This window comes from Nicotiana tabacum, chromosome 6 (genome assembly GCF_000715075.1).
Source record: "Nicotiana tabacum cultivar K326 chromosome 6, ASM71507v2, whole genome shotgun sequence".
In the NCBI taxonomy this organism is placed as follows: Eukaryota; Viridiplantae; Streptophyta; class Magnoliopsida; order Solanales; family Solanaceae; genus Nicotiana; species Nicotiana tabacum.
Genome location: NC_134085.1, coordinates 35,420,937 through 35,440,766, shown reverse-complemented (window position 1 = coordinate 35,440,766; position 19,830 = coordinate 35,420,937). Strand labels below are relative to the sequence as shown.

Sequence of the window (19,830 nt, the reverse complement as noted above, 5' to 3'; positions counted from 1 at the left end):
TGAAAAGTTATACTATTGACTTCCTTTAACTTAAGGTCAAGTGGTACTGTCATTTTTACACCTTTCTTTTTTCGTTTTCTTGTACAAGTGTTTGGATATAACTGTCATGTCTTGCTAGTATGACAATGGCTACCATCATAAATAGTTATGTTTACAAAATTTCAGTAAACATAGTAATTGATTTCGGATAGTTAAGATGACTGATCATTAGTACATTGGACCAATAAGGCGTTAGACCATATCCAATCATCTTTAAATCAACACCGCTGACAAAATATTAGTAATACGGTAATTATAACTCAATTAACTTCAAATGTTTTCTAACCAAATGGTTCACTGATTTTGAAGTTTCAAGTGGTTTTCTTAACCAAAATTTAGTATAGAAATGACACACTGGAGCAACTGTCACAGATGATTCATATAATAAACCTCTATTAGATTGAGAGGTTATCAACTGATTGACAAAATGTCATAAGGATTTCCCATCTCTATGTTGGTTAATAAAATGCTAGTCTGTCAAGAGCTTTTCTTATTGATGTCGATATTACCTAAACATGCCCAGTTAACATGCCCAGTCTGTCATGAATGCGTATCCATAGTTGCAAATCAATAAAAAAACCTTGACTCGCTCATCATAACAAGAACACATGAAGAAAACCTCAACAAATTTAACAAAAAAAGAGGGAAATACAAGATCGTTTAATAAAAGCTCAGTCTAGGCCAAAAACTAAGAAACCAAATAAAAGATCAAGAAGATATGAAGTCCACTAAGTAATTGCAATTCTCAAAGGAATCCAAGCTTCTAGCTGCCAATAAAGAAAGTTTTGAGCTACTTGTTTTATTACCATCCTAGTAAAAGAAAACATATTGCATGTGACAAAAAACAAAACCTTCTGCTATGCTAATGACATCCGGTAAAAGGCTTCGCATAAACCCAAGTAAAGGAACGAGCCCACGAAAAGAGAAAAGTAAAAGAAAACACTCAGCAAGCACTTCCAGTTCCATTCAATAAGACTTCATTGTCTTTAACATTTAGTTGATCTTTGGAAGCTGTGGTTGATCTTATTTCTTCAGATGGCTTCAGTTCCCCATCTTCAGATCTGGGTAGACCAGCGGAACCCCCAGATGAAGCAGGTATTTTTGACCATTCTTTATCTACTGGCCTATCTTGCTCAGTTATTTGGGTCAAAGCAGCAGATTGATTGACATTTCCAACCTGAAACATCAAAGACAATCACTAACCCAAAATTAACCGTGTCGAAGAAATGACATGCAGTAATTACCTAAATAAAAGAATATTTGCAACTTTTACATTGGTGTAATGCATCAAAATGAGGTAGTCACAATATCTTGGACCAAGAACTGAAGCAGTGTAATGCTTGGCAGGGGAGGTCAGGGGTTTATGACAGCTCTATGTCTGTCAATCGACTGCTGATGGTGCAGGGAGGATATGGATGAGACAGGAGGACTATAATGGTATATTCACAATATGATCCTTTTACAAGATTTTGTTGGAAAGAACAAGAAGGTAAAGCAATCTGGACCACGGAGTGCCCAATAAAGTGGCTTCTCCACGTCCTTTTTTGATTGGCCAGCTGCATGGAACTCTTAACCGTTAAAATCCCAAGAGAAAAGACAAATTGACATCGGCTGGTGCAATGTGTATCATACTAGTACTAGGAATAAGTGGGACACTTGGTCACAACGGATGACATGGGATTTGATGGTGAACATGCTGAAAAATTTGGTGATGGGACATAGAACAAGCAGGATCATCACTCGTGTTTTTTCGACAATCGGCAGATCATTAGATGTGGTATATACTGCTTTCACTGATATTGAGATGGTCTGCAATTTTTGGTGTAATTTTGGAGCAAATAGGATTTAAAATCTATAAAAATGATTAGATGGAAACTAAACTTTTTGCATAGTACTCGTATAGTTCTTGAATCCCAGGGGTTGTTCCCCTAGGATCAACAGCACTGGCTTGTCAAAAAAAGTCAGGTATTGTATCAATGGATGCAAAGTAATGAAATTCGACTTTTGCCTGATAAAAAAGGTCAGGTATGGTATCAACACAGTGCAAACTATCCCAACCAGTCCACCTACATCTATAACACAGTTCAGTAACTTGGATTCTGAATAAAATATGCATGGACATAACTAGAGTTTGGTGGTTTCAAACCAACACCAGAGAATCAAAACTATAAATCCAAAACAAAGCAACTTGTTTATAGCGCCGTCCTCCCTCTAGTTATATATATATAATATTTATTTATATAACAAATTTTCTAATTTTACATGGACATAATACAAATTTGGCAAGTTTAAACAAATATCAGAGATTCAAATATATTTTAAATGGGCATTCATGTAACTCCAGACCAAAGCAACTATGTGAAAATCCCCATGCTCCCTCTAGCAAGTTCCCAGCCTCCTGGCCACTCAATCACCCTCCTCTCTCTTCATCTTAAAGTAGAATCTCCTGAAATCATGCAATTCATCACACACATACCCTATCCACTGGACCCTGGAGGTGTTTCAACTTATTATTTTCGGATGAGCAATCGTCATTTCACCACAGTTCCTATCTATGTGAAACTTTACATACCTGTAAGTATTGGGATAGGAAATGTATGTGCGTGTGTATAAGGGTTGGAGAAATATTATCTTTTTAAATAAGTTGGTGAAATATTACCATTTAATATTGTGGTTATTGGATTGATTAACTATGCACCATGGAACTTTTATGGAAAATCGGTCACAACTCTTTTTTTTTTTAAAGACAAGGTTAAGGTAATGTTTACAACTCTATTTTAGATCCAACAGAAAACAGCTGTTGTGTTGCCAACCCTAATCTAACTATTTACAAACTATAATCAGCACAATCAGGTCTGGTTTAGTCCTCTGGACAAGATCTGCAGATACTATACAACAAGACTATAAATAATTTGACTAGTCTCGGAACAATTAAGTGACAAGATAAGGACAACTCCATCAGTAAAGATAATGTGGGTTAATTTAAAGGCTTAGGACAAATCTTCAAATTAAAAAGAAAATGAAAAAAAGGACAAATGGTAAGGTTTGCAGGGAATGAATCGTGGAACATTAAATTGGGAATTTTTTGTTGCAAGCAATCAAATCCTCTTTTTGATATCCTCTCATCAAACACCAAGCAAGCATAGGCCAGTGTTGGGACAGATTTTCTTTACAGCCAAGAGCTGTTTTTAGGTGAAAACAACAAACTTAACTGAGATAGAAGCTATCCAAACACAATTAGTTTCCCAAAGTGTCCCATAAATCTGGAAAGTCTTTCCAGAAGCATTTCAAAAAGAATGTTCAAGTACCCTCTGAGCAGCTTAATGCATTTTTATCTCTACCAATCGTTGAATCAAGCAGCTATGCAACAAATAAAACGAACAACAAAAGAAGATAAATCAAGTCTAAAGAAAAAGATCAATATACCTGCTTATTCAGTTGACGCTGTTTAGCTTTCTTCTCTTGCATTATCTTCTGACGCCCCTCATAGAAATCAAAGTCATCTAGAATGCATGTCTTGCTGGAATGTGTCTTGAATATTTTAAGTATTTGAAAACCCAGCTCAGATTTTACCTGCAGCATCGGAAGATATCAAAAATTCAGCCAGAGAAGCATAGATTAGAAATTTGCAGCACATGGGACTATCACACACCTCCTGAGTATCTCGGCTGTTGGTTACAGGTTTATTTTCATTGTTTTCCAATGTAATGTGCCTCAAAGTGCTATTAGGAACATCTTTCACAATATGCCACTTCACTGGAAAGCAACCATTCCACTTGTCCTGCTGCCAATACTCAACAGTTTTATCAAAGTCAACTGGACCAATCATCTCTGCAAGACCAACAAACTGCCCACTTGCATTGACCTGTAAAACACCACAAAGGAAACTAACTAATACTCCCAAAGGTTACCACTAGATGGACTTGCCTATTTGCAAAGGTGCAAAGATGATACTTACAGAAAACAGCAGAAAAACCGGACATCCCCCAGACTTCTCCTCAGCTTCTCTGTAAGCTGCATCTAGTTTCTTGTTACCATTGGGTGTGCTTGCCCATACACCGTATTTAATGCTTTTGTGAATGTCATCCTCGCTGTATGATTTAATGACAAAGAACTTTGCATCTGTGTATGTTTCAGGGAAATCATCTCTGTTGTACTGCTCCCTATCTGGGAAAAGGGGTAGATTATCCTCATCACAGTTGCCTTTTAGTGGAAGACTCTGCCCCTTAACTGCTAAGGATATAGGTTCAGAATCCTTCTGGTCCTTGAAACCCTTTCCCCGGGGTCCTCTGTTCAATTCATTCAACCCATCAGCGCTTTCATTGCTGTTGGCAGATAACCCATTACCACGGCCACGAGGTCTATACTTGTGATCAGCAACCAACCAATCACGACCACCAGTCCTAAGATCATAAATACTAGGTGAAAATTCTAAACCACTTCTAAACGCGTTTCCGTATTGACCATACATCCGATTGTTAGGATACATCTGATTCATATATCCTCCCATTGCAGATGACGCTCTTGGATGCTGCATACCCTGTTGCATAAAAGGATAGAATAAGGCGAAGAGAAGGACGTATCCAGGTCTACTGAATGCTCCATTTCCCAAATCATAAACACCATTGGTAAATTAAATCCAGTTAATAATGCCAAAAGAAAAGGAAAGGGAAGCAGATCCACAAGTTGAAAATTCTGGAGAGCAGCATGTTTAGCCACCATAAAACAGGTGGGAAAAAGATGAATAAGAAGTACTGAATATCAAGGACACACAGCAATCAAGTGGTGCAAATGACAAGCACCTTAAGGAATACCTACCACTGAATGTGGAAGAGGACGCAGATTTTGAGTACCTCCAGAAGAGAAATTGCTCCCATGAGGAACTGCTGAAGAGACCCAAGGACTTACTGCATCAACAGATTTGTGATGATAAAAAACATAGAAGCTTCAAGGATATATCTAACAAACTAATTCCTTGAACCAAATCTCTTCCTTATAATCCGAGAAAAGGGATACCTGATGGTATGCCTCCCCAACCATAGGAATCAGAGGATTTCACAGAAGAATTCTGGTAAGTTGGTCTTACAGACTTTGACGTATTGGTTCGATGAGTCACGGTACTCCCTACACGACTCTGATTTGCTTTGGTTGATTCAGCTGGAAATTGCACTTGGTCAGGTGCGACAGAGGGTGAAACCACTGTCTGGGAAGTGTTACCTTGGTTGGAAGGGTAAGATCCACTGGTCGAAGAAGCAGACTGAAAATAAGACGATGGGTATTGGTATTGCTGAGGGCCATAGAGCTGCCTATCATGTCCAACATGCGAACCCGATGGGGAGTATGTCCCATATGGTGCATAACCATACCCATGTTGATAGTCACCGAACATGCCCTGTTATCAGCCACCAGGCCCGGAGAGAATCAAAAGCTATCCTCAAGTATAAGACTAATAAACAAGATCACAAGAATAATAACAAACAACATGAGGCCCCCAGGGCCTAGCTCAAGTGGCAAAGGGTGGTGGATTTGTGTCTTAGGTCACAGGTTCAAGCCCCCACACAATGCAAAGCAAAGCCCGGTATTTAAGTGGAGAAGGGTAGAGGGGCGGGCCCATTATCCACCGAGTTTCGAAGACTGCGGTTGGTCCAAAGGATCGGCCCCCAGGGCCTAGCTCAAGTGGCAAAGGGTGGTGGATTTGTGTCTTAGGTCGCAGGTTCAAGCCCCCACACCATGCAAAGCAAAGCCCGGTATTTAAGTGGAGAAGGGTAGAGGGGTGGGCCCATTATCTACCGAGTTTCGAAGACTGCGGTTGGTCCAAAGGATCGGCCCCAGACGGATTTCTCGGTCATCAAAAAAAAATAACAAAAAATAAATAAAACAACATGAGGTCAAACAACTTCCAGTTATAGAGAAGAGAAGGATAAAGGGGATTAAAAAAAAGGGGGGATGGGGAGATATGTCATCAGGACAAGTCCCAGCACCAACTCTTCTTGGTTAAAAGATCACAAATCACAATGAAATTCTAGAAATCAATTTCGAGGCAAAATTCTATAAATGGAAAATAAACAAATAAAAAAAGGAAACATAATTAATTTTAAAAAAAAAAATTACTTGAGGCATTTCAACTCCATCGGCGCTTGCAAGTCCATCCCACTCATTGCCTGATGATCCATCATAACCTGTATTTAAAACCATATCACAGGAGGATGAGCAGGCAGAAGCTTTATTGATAGAATGAAATATATACCATCAAAAGGTACACTATGCAACTGACCAAGTAAAAGACCTTCTTGACCTTCAATCCTAATGCTACCTAGATAATTCAGAATTGCCTAGCAGCTTATCCATACAAACAACTGTATATCATGTAATTTAGCTGAATGTCCAATGACGAATCAAAATAATGGGCAACACAACATGCTGTTAAGCATTTTATCAATTGATAAACAACACTCTCTATACAGTCTGGTGTTTGTTACCTCCATAATAGTATGTTGAAGAAGGGTATGTAGGAGATGTGTATCCGTTTGGGCTGTAAAACATGCTTGGCCCTGTGAAATCCTGATTGAAGGGGCTTATTGGTCTCTCAAATGGCTTGTTCATTCCATTCGCCATGGTGCCAGGTTCAACAGGTGCATATTGAACAGATGAAACCTTTTTATCAAGAAAGAGGGATTGACAGTAAAGGGAGTTAATTTTTAACTCAACCAAGACATCCTATGTTGTCAAACATTAATGAAAAAATACAGCAAAGATGCCAAAATTTTCATTTAGTGGCATGCATTGGAAAGTCAAAATTAATCTCAAGATTTAAAGCAACAACCAGTACCTGCTTTGTTGAGTCACGAGCTTGAAGGGACTTATTCTCGGAATCCAAATGCAAGTCCTGTAGCAAATCTGCTGTTTCTTAAGCAATGTGAATTAAGGAGACAAAAAAACATGTCATAAACCCAGGTCCGCCGGACATCTTATTTAAGCATCTCATCCATTTAGAGTTTTGATGCCATAAATTCGTCTAATACATAACTTACATACTAGATATATTCCACAAGCATGTCAAACGTCATTAATATATACCCCTTCTGTTCCACTCTATGTGACAGCACCTTTTTCTCAATTACTTTTTAAACAGTTTGAATGTTAACTATGTGAACTAAAATATTTTTACATAGTTTCTAAGTATGTAAATTTTATTTCAAAATACTTGAAGATTCTATGTCTGCTTAGTCCGAATCATGCCATTCCAAAAATCCAACTAAAGTTCTTTTAGAAAAATTAAAAGTGACCCAATAACAACCCACAAGCAGGGCAGAGGATGGTTCTTCAAGCATATCATTGCACTAATAAAAACAACAATTGCGCAATTAATTCCATAAGCATCAATTTTTCTTTTTTAATTTCAGCACTCCCCAAACAGCCATGAAATTAAGAAACAGAAAGAAAAGATAAAGTAAGAAATTACAGAAATTCGGTAGTCAAACAGGGAGCATAAACCCTAGTAAAAAACACACAAAACCAGTATTAAAGAGAGAGAGAGAGAGAGAGAACAGAAGCGTAATAAAAATAAAAACTTACAATTTAAGGAAACCCCAGATGAGAAAATAATTAAAAGAAATGAATAAAGAGAAAGAGAGAAAGAAAAGGATACGATCTGAGGAAGGAACAACAGCCGCCATAGGCAAAAGATCGACCAAAACACCTGAGAAGTGAGGCCTAATTATACGTTATTTATCAAAATGTGACTTGACTGTAAATACTACCCCAAAATGAAGAAAAGTAGCAGTACTTACTGAGAGATAAATGAGAGAGAGGGAAGACTTGGGGAAGGGGTTAGTTAGCCGCACAGGAGCCAAAAGGAGAAACAGATGCTATTTTGTGTTTCGGTTTCGGCCTTCTCAGACTCAGACTCAGACTCAGACTCAGAGGGGAAAGTGAAAAATTTCTTCACGTAAACTATTGTGATTCAAATAGCTCCACGGCTCTTTCTCCCAAACCGGAAACTTTTTTCCTTTTCTCCCTTTTCTTATTTTATTACTATATATATATATATATATATATATATATATATATATATATATACTTGCCACCATTTTTGTTTATTTGGGTGTTTGATAGTATGAAGCAAAATGTTTTCGCAAATTATAAGTAAATTTTATTTATTTTTAACGTTTGATAAGTGAATGAAAGATATTATTTTAAAAATATTTATATATAATTAGGCAAATATTATGGTGTAAAATTGAGGCAGTAGAGTGGTGGGGATGGTTGGGGTTGGGTGAATATTAAAATCTTTTAAATTGCACGATTGAAGTTCAATAAGTGCCCTTCGATTGATCTTTATATTAGATTTTTTAGTTATATTGGATTTCATTCCATCCTAATTCGATCGTTTATTAAGTAGTTTTACGAAACAGTAAGAATTACATATACAAATGTGTATACGGTTAAAATCGGGCCAATCCGATTTTACTATTTGATCGAGACCGGAAAATTGCATCGAAGATCAACCTCGTAGTGGATCAGACCAGAGCACGAAGATAAGGTATCAAGTTCGAGAATTGAGAGCCTCGTAGTGGATCAGACCAGAGCACGAAGATAAGGTATCGAGTTCGAGAATTGAGAGCCTCGTAGTGGATCAGACCAGAGCACAAAGATAAGGTATCGAGTTCGAGAATTGAAGTGCCTGTCGAGATCGAGGGCAGCAGCGGTCGAGACCAAATATGGCAGACATTGAGCAAAGCGCAATAACGGAAAAGTGAGATATCCGTGTTCGGTCGAAGATCACTACGAAAATCCCGGAACATATCAAATCAAGGGCGATTGTTTAGGCTAATCATGGAATTTACTTCCGTAATTAGAATTGTACTATAGATAGGATTCCTCTACTATATAAAAAGAGTTCTAATCATTTTGTAAAGGACTTACACTCTGAGATATCAAAGCAATATAACACCTTTCCTTTAGTTTATATATTTGTTCATCAGCTTGTTATATTTTAATTGTTCTTGCTCAACTCAGCTCGAGGGTATTCAAACTCGAGGGCTGAATTTAGTTCAAACACTGGTTTGCTTTATCCTGTTGTTTATTTCTATTATTAATCTTTACATTATCAATTGGTATTAGGTAAAATCACGTGTCTTTAAAACCACATTATAAGTTTAATTGTTATCCAATTTTAAGGGTAAACATTTGGCGCCCACCGTGGGACTAAGGATAACAGTGATTGTCTGGTATTAATTCTCGTAACACACACTACTTTACGCTTGTTCTTGTGAGTGTTTTTGATTTCAGGATCAACATGTCTAACTCGCGAGCAGTACCCACTCATGCTGATGACGACCTCGGTTTCCATGGAGAAAACGATAATATAGCCGCCCCAGTGATCGAAGTGCCTCAAGATGGCCACGAGGGAGTACCAATGCAGACCCCCATCGATGTCAGTTCGCACGTCGCCCTAAATGCAAATTTGGGCGTCGAACCTGGAAATAGTGTCCCACAGAGATGCCCGAGCAGCCGATCAGAACGCACAGAGCGGTGAAGAAGGCAGAATTAACCTTCGAATGATATTTGAAATATTGTAGACTCAACAAGTTGTGATAGCGCAACTCCAAAATTAGAATCGAGGACCAAGCGAAATTAAGCTCGAAACATCACAAGAGGTTGTTCATAGAGTCGAGCCTGTACCGAAGAAATCGAACGCCAATTAATCGGGGACTGACCCCGCCATTATGAAGATGCTTGAGGATCTCACTAAACAGATCGAGTCAGGTGAAAAGAAAATCGTGTCTAATGACAAAAAGGTAGAAACATACAACTCACGGGTAGACCAAATACCGGGGGCTCCCCCGATCCTAAAGGGTTTGGATTCGAAGAAGTTCGTGCAGAAGACTTTCCCTCCAAGTGCGGCTCCGAAGCCCATCCCGAAGAAATTCTGTATGCCAGAAATTCCCAAATACAATGGGACCATCGACCCTAATGAGAACGTTACTTCTTATACATGCACAATAAAGGGGAATGATTTCGAAGACGATGAGATTGAATATGATCTATTGAAGAAATTTGGAGAAACTTTATCGAAGGGTGTCATGATATGGTATCATAACTTACCACCCAACTCTATTGATTCGTTTGCTATGCTCGCAGACTCTTTTGAGAAAGCCCATGCCGGAGCCATTAAAGTTGCAACAAGGAAATCAGACCTCTTTAAGGTAAGACAAAAGGATAACGAGATGCTCAGAGAATTCGTAGTTCGGTTCCAAACAGAGAGAATGGATTTGCCCCCAGTCACCGATGTCTGGGATGTTCAAGCTTTTACACAAGGTCTCAACACTCGGAGCTCCATAGCTTCACAACAGTTGAAGCAAAATTTGATCGAATATCCAGCTGTCACGTGGGACAATGTTCACAACCGGTATCAGTCGAAGATTAGGGTCGAAGATGATCAACTGGGAACTCCAATTGGTTCAATTTATCCTGACAAGCCCGTGGACAGAGTTAAAAGGGATGTCGATCGAGAATCAAGATCGAATAGAGATAGATACCAACCATACAGTGGAGATCGAAGAAATAACGGTCCTGGAACCCTAATCAAATGTGCAAATACCACGGTACACATGGTCATAGAACCGAAGACTATAGACGGTTGAGGGAGGAAGTAACCCGTCTATTCAACGAGGGTCACCTTCGAGAATTCTTAAGTGATCGGACCAAGAACCACTTCAAAAACAAAGATTCAAATAGGCAGAACGAGCAGGAAGAGCCACAATATGTAATTCACATGATCCTTAGTGGGGTTGATATCCCTCAAGGACCGGTATTCAAACATACCAAAGTGACAATCACGAGGGAGAAGCGAACTCGGGACTACTTACTAGAAGAAACCTTGTCTTTCAACGACGAGGACGCAGAAGGGATTGGATAATCTCACAACGACACACTGGTAATATCTATCCTTATGAATAAAATTCAAGTTAAACGTATGTTGATTGATCCAGGTATCTCGGTAAATATTATTTGATCAAGGATCATAGAGCAACTCGGCCTCCAAGATCAAATTATGCCCGCAGCTTGGGTACTTAACGACTTCAACATGGCAAGTGAAACCACCAAAGGGGAAATCATTCTGCCAGTAAATGTGGCTGGGATCATCCAAGAAACAAAGTTCCATGTGATCGAAGGCGTCATGAGGTACAATGCGCTGCCCGGAAGACCTTGAATTCATAATATGGGAGCAGTACCCTCGAAGCTTCATCAAGTCTTGAAATTCCCAACATCGAAAGGAATCAAAATGATGTAAGCTGAACAACCCGTTGCCAAAGAAATGTTTGTAGTTGATGAGGTATACCAATATTGGCGTTGTCATCAACAAAGGGATTGAAGTCGAAGGGAAAGCAAGAAGTCAAATAGCAACCACAATCACCTGCCTCGGCCCGATCGGAGGAGCAGGAAAATTTCGAGGATGATGATTATATGATACCTCGAACCTTCATAATCCCTGATGATTCCGATGCAACAAAGTCAACGGTTGAAAAGCTGGAATAAATCATACTGATCGAGCATCTGCCTGATCGAAAGGTATACCTGGGCACTGGGTTAACTCCCGAGCTCAGGAAAAAAATCATTCAATTCCTTTTAAATAGCATGGATTGTTTACTTGGTCCCACCTAGATATGACAGAGATCCCACCGGAGATCAATATGCATCGATTGAGCTTGGACCCGAAGTTTCGCCCGGTGAAACAAAAAAGAAGACCTCAATCCGAGGTAAAACATGCATTCATCAAGGACGAGGTAACAAAACTTCTCAATATAGGATCCAATCGGGAGGTAAAATATCCCGAATGGTTAGCAAACGTAGTTGTAGTCTCTAAAAAGGGAAACAAACTTAGAATGTGCATAGGCTATAAGGATTTAAACAAAGCATGCCCTAAAGATTCTTTTTATTTACCGAATATCGATCACATGATTGATGCCACAGCCGGCCACGAGATCTTTAGTTTTCTCGATGCCTACTCCGAGTACAATTAGATACAAATGATCCTGGAGGATAAGGAAAAGACTTCGTTTATCACTAAATACGAAACCTATTGCCATAATGTAATACCGTTCGGACTAAAAAATGTTGGTGCTACTTATCAATGCCTAGTAAATCGAATGTTCGAAGAACAAATAGGTAAATCAATGGAGGTTTATATTGATGATATGCTAGTTAAGTCCCTACGAGCAGAGGAGAATTTGAAACATTTGCAGGAGACCTTCGATATTCTGAGGAAATACAATATGAAGCTCAACCCGGAGAAATGTGCATTCGGAGTTGGTTCGGGCAAGTTCCTCGGTTTTATGATATCAAATCGGGGGATCGAAATCAACCCTGATAAAATCAAGGCAATCGAAGATATCACAACTTTTGATAATGTCAAGGCTGTATAGAGGTTAACGGGGCGCATAGCTGCCCTAGGTCAATTTATTTCGAGATCTTCATATAGGAGCCACCGTTTTTCTCACTGCTTAAGAAAAAGAGAAATTTTGCATGGACCCCAAAATATCAACAGGCTTTGGAAGAACTCAAACGATACCTGTCGAGCCTGCCATTGCTTCACACCCCAAAGGCGGGCAAACAACTTTACTTGTACTTAGCGGTCTCAGAGATAGCGGCAAGTGGGGTCTTAGTTCGAGAAAAGCAAGGTACACAATTTCCTATCTATTATTTTAGTCGGACCTTTGGTGAAGCCAAGACTCGGTACCCACACTTAAAAAAATTAGCGCTTGCTTTAATAAGCACCTCTAGGAAATTAAAATCATATTTGTAATGTCACCCAATTTGTGTTGTAACCACCTACCCCCTTTGCACAAGCCCGAACTCTCGGGCCGATTAGCTAAATGGGTCATCGAGATCAGCGGGTACGATATCGAGTATCAACCCCGAACGACCATCAAGTCTCAAATCTTGGCAGACTTCGTGGCCGACTTCACACCAGCCCTCGTACCTGAGGTCGAAAAGGAACTATTATTAAAATCGTGTACATCATCGGGGGTGTGGACCCTCTTCACGGATGGCACTTCGAACGTGAAGGGGTCGGGGCTAGGCATCGTTTTGAAGCCACCCACAGGTAATACGATTAGACAGTTTATCAAAACTTCAAAATAAACTAACAATGAGGCCGAGTATGAGGACATGATTGCAACTCTCGAGTTAGTTAAGAGCTTGGGAGCTGAGGTCATCGAGGTCAAGTGTGACTCCCAACTTGTGGTAAATCAAGTCAACAGAACTTTTGAGGTTTGAGAAGATCGAATGCAGAGATACTTGGACAAAATTTTAAGTGTCTCTACATCGATTTAAAGATGTTACACCCCATGTTTTTGTACGTGAGAGTATTCGTAAGTCAATTGATGTAAGCTCAGAAATGAAATCAACTTTGAAAGTGCATAAAGTAAGTTAATCATGTTACAATGGAGGTTACAAATATTTAAAATCATGAATACCAAGTACCAAGAGGGTTTGAAGGCTTCGAAGCTAAATGAATTGAAGAAAATAAGTTTCGTCGAAAGTCGACAAGTTGGGAATGTTATAACATGTACTTTTGGGGTGAGAATATGGTGTTTAAAATTATACGGAGATTATGTTATGAGTTATTTTATTCGTATGATAGACGCGTTATGATTTGATGTCAAGTGAGTTGTGGAACAAAAGTTGGAAAAGGTCATCACAAGTTACATTTATAAATGTATTGAAACTTAGGTCAAATGTAACTGCAATTTTCTCCCAATATACTTACAGTTATAGGGTGTTCCACCCTTCAAATTGAAGCTCTATGAGCCTATTTTCTAACGCATTAAACCATTTATTAATACGACATCGGAGTAGAGATATATATGTATTTTTGGAAGACTGCACAGGCTGCTAGGTGACAAGTAGGTGTGTTACCTACTTGGTTAAATGAGAGCCCAAAAAGAGACAATTTCGGGTCAGCCAAAGAGCCCATTTAAGGGCTTATCTCCTTCAATATAAACCTCATTGCATATCACAAATAACAAGAAATAAACCCCTGCAAACTTCCTCCCAAAAATTATTCACAAACCCTAATTGATTTTCTCTCCCTTTCAAGTTCTAATTGGAGGTAAAACCTAGAGTTTGAAGAACCAAGATAGGAGCTGAGTTATCCAACAAATAAGGTGAGTTTACTGCTCTCTTCTATCCATTTTTTCTGCTGTAAATTTATGGTAAGTCATTCTATATTTGTAAGAACTCACGGGACGGTGATCGGAAGCCGTGAGTTCGAGTTATTCACTTGTAGCAGACTATTTTGTGGACTGTTTTGTGTTACTATTGGGCTGCGTGTTTTAATACTGTTTTGTCGAGTTTTGGAGAAGGAAGGGTGTGGAGAAACACCATATAACTGTAGGGTGGTGGTCTGGTCATTCGTCGTAACAATTTCGGGTCGTTTGACACTACTGCGGTGGTTGTTTTGTGTATGAAGAGATTGGGGTGTGTTGGGCTGTTTTGTTATTGTTGTGTTCTTATGTTGTTGGTGTTATCTTAAATTTGGAGGAATTAAGAATTATAGGGGAGATGCTACCCGTTTTAATACAAAGTAAGCTTGTTGTTCGTTGTGCGATAGTTGTACCTTTCGTAAAATAATGATAGTATTATTATCGTTGTTGTAGATTAAGGTGTGAAGAGCCGAGTTCAACTTGGTGATTGGAAAGATTGTGATAAAGTATGTTAAGGCTAAACCTTTCTTTAATTTTGGCATGATCCAGTAACTACATGGGTTTGATAACGATACATAAAGAGAAGTTCATATTCTTGAATTTATGTACATTTTCTTAGTCTCATAAGTTACAGCATTCTCCCTTATCGGGACTTCATATTCAGTTCAATTTTGTCTTCTTTCACCCAAGAAAGTAGAGAATATATATATATATATATATATAATATTACAGTATTTTCACTACCATCGAGCTATAATAGATAGGCAACCTCTGATCAGATGGTGAGTTATATAATGAGCCTACTGTGGTCGAGTGCCTATGAGCGAGCCTGGTATGGCCGAGATATAGAGCCTAGTATGGTCGAGCGCCTATGAGCGAGCCTACTAAGGCAGAGTAGTTACACATACCGAGCCTTATAAGGACAGACAACTATTTTACTTACTATATTGAGAGAGTTGAGTTAGTATCAGCAGGTAAGCATATCTTCAGATTATCTTTGACTCCCAGTTACTTTTAGTTATTATATTATCAGTTCAGTTTCAGCTTTCAGTTATCCTGTTGCCTTACATACTCGGTACATTAATTTGTATTGACGTCCCTTTTGCTGGGGACACTGCCTTTCATGCCTGCAAGTCCTCATTGACAGTTGGACAGACCCTCCCAGCAAACAGAGTCAAACATCAGCTTAGTTGGTAAGCTCCACTTCCTCGGAGTTGCCAGGTCTAGACCTTGGAGTCCATTTTATATATACAGGTTTGATGGGTAGGTCGAGGCCCTTTCCCGACCATGGTACAGTTAAGTTATCTCTATAGGCTTGTAGACAAGTCCTGTATAGTTTGTATATCTGTAGATGTTCATGGCAGCCTCGTGAGCCTCCACAGTTTTATATATATATATGAGATTTTGGGTATGTTTACCCCATAGATGAGAGAGACGTTATTTTCAGACAATTCAGAATATGGCCTCATCGGCCTAAGTTGAGGGTTACCCTTCCAGAGTCCACAGTTACAGAGTGGTACTCTCGGGACGAGTACGGTACTGGGTGCCGGTCATGCCTCTTCAAGTTTGGGGTGTGACAAACTTGGTATCAGAGCAGTTCTGTCCTAGGGAGTCTACAAGTTGTGTCTAGTAGAGCCTTGTTTATAGATGTGTTGTGCACCACATTATATAAACAGGAAGCTACAAGGCATTTAGGAGTATGTTACCCTTCTTTCAAATCCACATCGTGATATAGAGTTGTCATAAGAGTTTGAGCCAAGACTTATGTTTGCTAATTATAGAGATGCTTGCAATTTGAATAATTATAGCTAGCCAGAGGGCTACTAAAACAACAGGTTAGGGCGCTAGTAGAGAGAGAATTCTTGACAATGTGGCCTAGTTTGAGGCCATATCAGATCGTGCACACTGGATGTGCGAATTTCCTACTTAAGACTCTAAGATGGGAATATCTAGTATATCCCGCGAATAGCAGGCTATGAGAGTATTAGAAGGTAAAAGTATAAGTTTCAACAGATAACAGAAGTAAGGTGATGAAGGGTACGAGGTACCCAATTAATAAAGATTACCCAAATTTTCAATTCAGGTCGAGAAATATAAGGCTTCTAAGTTACCTTCAACAGATATAGAGGTACGTACAATTGGCCACACCCATCTCAGTTATGCCCTATGGGAGCTAACATATACAGTTTAAGAGAAGATTGAATATTAGGATCCAACTTAGGTTAGAGTAACCCATAATGGTGGATTGATCTAGGGGAGCTAAAAAAAGGTGAAACAATGTTTTGTTGAGTTTTCAGAATAATGCGATAGATAGAAATATTAGCAGGAGAATAAGAAGAGAGTAAATTAAACATTATGAGTAAGGTACAATAAATGGGTGATAACGGTAAATCAAAATATTGTAGGATGACACAGTCTATGGTCAAGTGAAGGAAAAGACAAGAGATGACAACTTTGAGACTATAAAAGAGTATATGCCATAAAGTCATATCCTTATTTTGAGAAATGAGTTGGTGACTCCAACATGATTACTAGAAAGCTAAGTTAGACCCCCGGAGTGATAGAAATCAGCATAGGCTAGTAAACAAGATAAATCAAACATGATTTAGGGACCGAAGGATTCGATAATAGTCGGTATCATGAGAATTTTAGAGATTGTGTTTCGGCAAAAATAGAATGGACAACAGAATAATAACCTTCAAAGGTCATTCAGGAAGACGCTTCCCTAAAGAAAGAACTGTGAGTAGAGTTAAGCTTAAGGAACTAAGTGTGTCAGTTACACTAGGTGTCACCCTCGCACGTAAGAAATTTAGTTATCCCTGGTAGAGAAGGGCTACCGCGAGGCGAGTAAGAGTCAGTGAAGACGTGAAAAAATGCCGAAGATGAAGAGGTAAAATATTTGTAGGTGAATCTTTATGGCATTAAATGTTAATACTCCCCTAAATGGGGGAAAATGGGGGTGATATGGTATTAAGTCGGAGTTAAGTGGTTCAGGTAACTACGGAATAGTAAAGGAAGAATGTAGTAAAAAAGCGAAAGAAATGAGATTGCATTTATTCAGATCCAATATATATGTTATGACTCCAGAACATTATTCAAGCATGATGTCGGGAGAGGCTGTAAGGGTTCCCACACCAGATGTTATTGATAAATAGGTACGAATGAACATTTGATACATTAGGAGCCAGTGCAAAAGGTAAGTTAAGACAAAAGACATAACCCAAGAGAGGTTACACAGAATATAAATATAAGCATGGACTGACGAGTAGTTAGTATTGATTCAGAAAGAGCTTGGTTATGGATAGACAAGAGGTCTCAAATAAATCAGTAGATCATGCAAGATAAATATAGTTAAACCCAGCATAGGAAATGCAGCCTCTCTGATACGACATCGTAATCCTTGAGAAATATTCAGATAGGAGTTGGGGTAGTAAAAGGTACAATATAAGTGTTACGGAAATAAAAGAAAGTGCCACTAGGGAGACAACTGAAATTTTAATTCTGAAGCAACCCTACAAGTACAAGGGCATGACAGTATGTAACTAAGGATAATGATAGGTGAGTAAGAACATCAGAAATTCCATGGGGTATACAATGTAATAAGCTCGCAGCTTTACAAAAGTCAGAGGGTCTTCCCTAAGCGCTGCAACGAAAGACTAGTTGAGGAAATAAGGAAGAAGGCTTCAACATAAGCATATTGACCTAAATAAATAATGGTCTTGTAACAACAGTCTCACTACAACATCGTATGCACTCTATAAGAAAGTGGTACCTATTGTGACTAAGGAACAGTAAGTAAAATCCAAAGTAATATTCGAGATTATATGAGTTGCACAAAATTTTAATATATGTGGGCACTAAGATAAGCCAAGTATTCATGCAACAAGAGGCAGAATGACTAAGAAAAGTAATTGCTTACTTTTAGCGAAAGCTGAGAAGGCACAAGAGGAATTATTCGATCTATGACCTATAGTTAGTTACGTTATGAACACACTTAAGATTTCGGAGTATTATCCTTGCAACATATATGTTGACAATAATACAACTATAGGAGACTCCAGTATAAGTTAAAATAATTGAGTCCACGTCACAGACAAAAGCTTGAATTGCTAAAAGGTTATATCATGGATGTTCCATAGCATCCACAAGGGGATAAAGTTATAACTAGTACCCTGAGCCGCAGATCAGAAGATGGCGTAAGACTACTTAAAGGCTGAGATAGAAGAGGAAACTAAAGATTTACATCAACTAAGTAAATCAGGAGTCTAATTACTAGACAAAGATAATTATATAAATCATGATTGAGAACATTGCAGAATCACCCTTAATATCAGATGTACAAGAGAGATAGTACAATAGTCATATTTTATAATGACTCTACGATAAAGCTAGTTAGAAGAGTACTAGCCTCATAAGAAGTCATTATGGAGCTCCCACCAGATTGTGTATGCACTAGAGGTGCAAGTATTATAGTAGAGCTTCAAGTTGTGGATGTGAATTTCACCTATGTAGAGGGGAGGTTATGAAAGAGACATAATATATGATGCGAGATCTAAAGGTAAGTAAGGTAAAGGTAATGAAGGTATGAGATACTTAATTGCAAAAGCTTGGCAAAGATAGAGGGCTATAAGCATCGTGATTCAGTATCCATAAATGATAGTGGTGTCGTTACTAGCATATCTTCCACCCTATGGTTTCTAGGTACTGAGAGGTCTAGTTAAGAGAATACAGAAGAGATGGAGGTGGCGTGATGTTTCGCTAGAGGTTCCAGAATCACATAAGGAAATGTATGGTGCTAGAAAGTTAAAGGAAGGTTGTGAGTACTATAAATAGATATGTGTAGGTCGCAAGCTAAAGTATGGTAAAGCAACAAAGTTTTAGATAGACAGGAGTATGGATAAGAAGAGGTTATTGAGAAGGTGAAGAGAATTGGTAAAGCTTCAGGATTAAGCCCATCAAAATAAGAGAGTTGATGGTTTCCATAAGTTATAGAATCCTTTGTGTAGCCTGAATGAACTCGGAGGAGTTTAAGACTATGAGAATTTAGAAGAGAGGGAATGCTGCCCTGGTAGGAGAATAAAGGTGTAATTGTGATAAATGTTAAGAGGATGACATTTAGGCTTTCGATTGAATAATTATTCAAAGAGAAGAGATTACATGAATTGTACAGGATTAAAATACCCCCATAAGGTGAATCACATTGAGATGCTACGAAATATGGTTATTGAAGTATTGTATCGTCCCTAGGTGGATCAGGCAAATAACTTTAGATGTTCCCCGATGCAACGTAAGCCCTAGTGACAATGTATTACAAAAGAGGTTTCAAGTGATTAATGATAGATTATAGATCAACATTAAGGTGAATAAACAATAGATGGGTACAAGTTCCAAAGTACGAGATGAGATTTGTTTGTTATTCTTAAGAAGAATAGTAATGAGGAAGCACTAAAGGACTTTGATTTATACATATAGGATAAGCAGCGAGAGAGTAACCTGGAGTTGGGTAGCAAACCTCGGTAATAATAAACTGAAGTAAGTGTTATGGTATAGTATAACCTACCTATATATAGTAAAGCCATAA

At 38.6% G+C, this 19,830-nt stretch overlaps 1 protein-coding gene across 4 annotated transcripts; it reads right to left on the bottom strand.

Annotated features, from left to right (window-relative positions):
• Nucleotides 1-740: 740 nt before the first annotated feature.
• Nucleotides 741-8,068, bottom strand: LOC107777777 (YTH domain-containing protein ECT4). 4 transcript variants are annotated; one of them, XM_016597907.2, is made up of 11 exons: nt 7,830-8,068; nt 7,688-7,752; nt 6,869-6,945; nt 6,519-6,693; nt 6,151-6,218; nt 5,056-5,431; nt 4,858-4,946; nt 3,998-4,579; nt 3,692-3,904; nt 3,466-3,612; nt 741-1,216 (listed from the first exon to the last, which is right to left on the bottom strand). In XM_016597907.2, exons 2-11 carry the CDS (start codon nt 7,713-7,715, stop codon nt 983-985), a joined length of 1,989 nt encoding a protein of 662 aa, XP_016453393.2. In that variant the 5' UTR covers nt 7,716-7,752; nt 7,830-8,068; the 3' UTR covers nt 741-982. The 4 variants fall into 4 exon arrangements, with proteins under 4 accessions (XP_016453393.2, XP_016453392.2, XP_016453394.2 ...); XM_016597906.2 differs by having other exon boundaries at nt 7,688-7,738; nt 7,830-8,063; XM_016597908.2 differs by lacking the exons at nt 4,858-4,946; nt 5,056-5,431 and having other exon boundaries at nt 7,688-7,738; nt 7,830-8,064.
• Between the last annotated feature and the right edge of the window lie 11,762 nt (nt 8,069-19,830).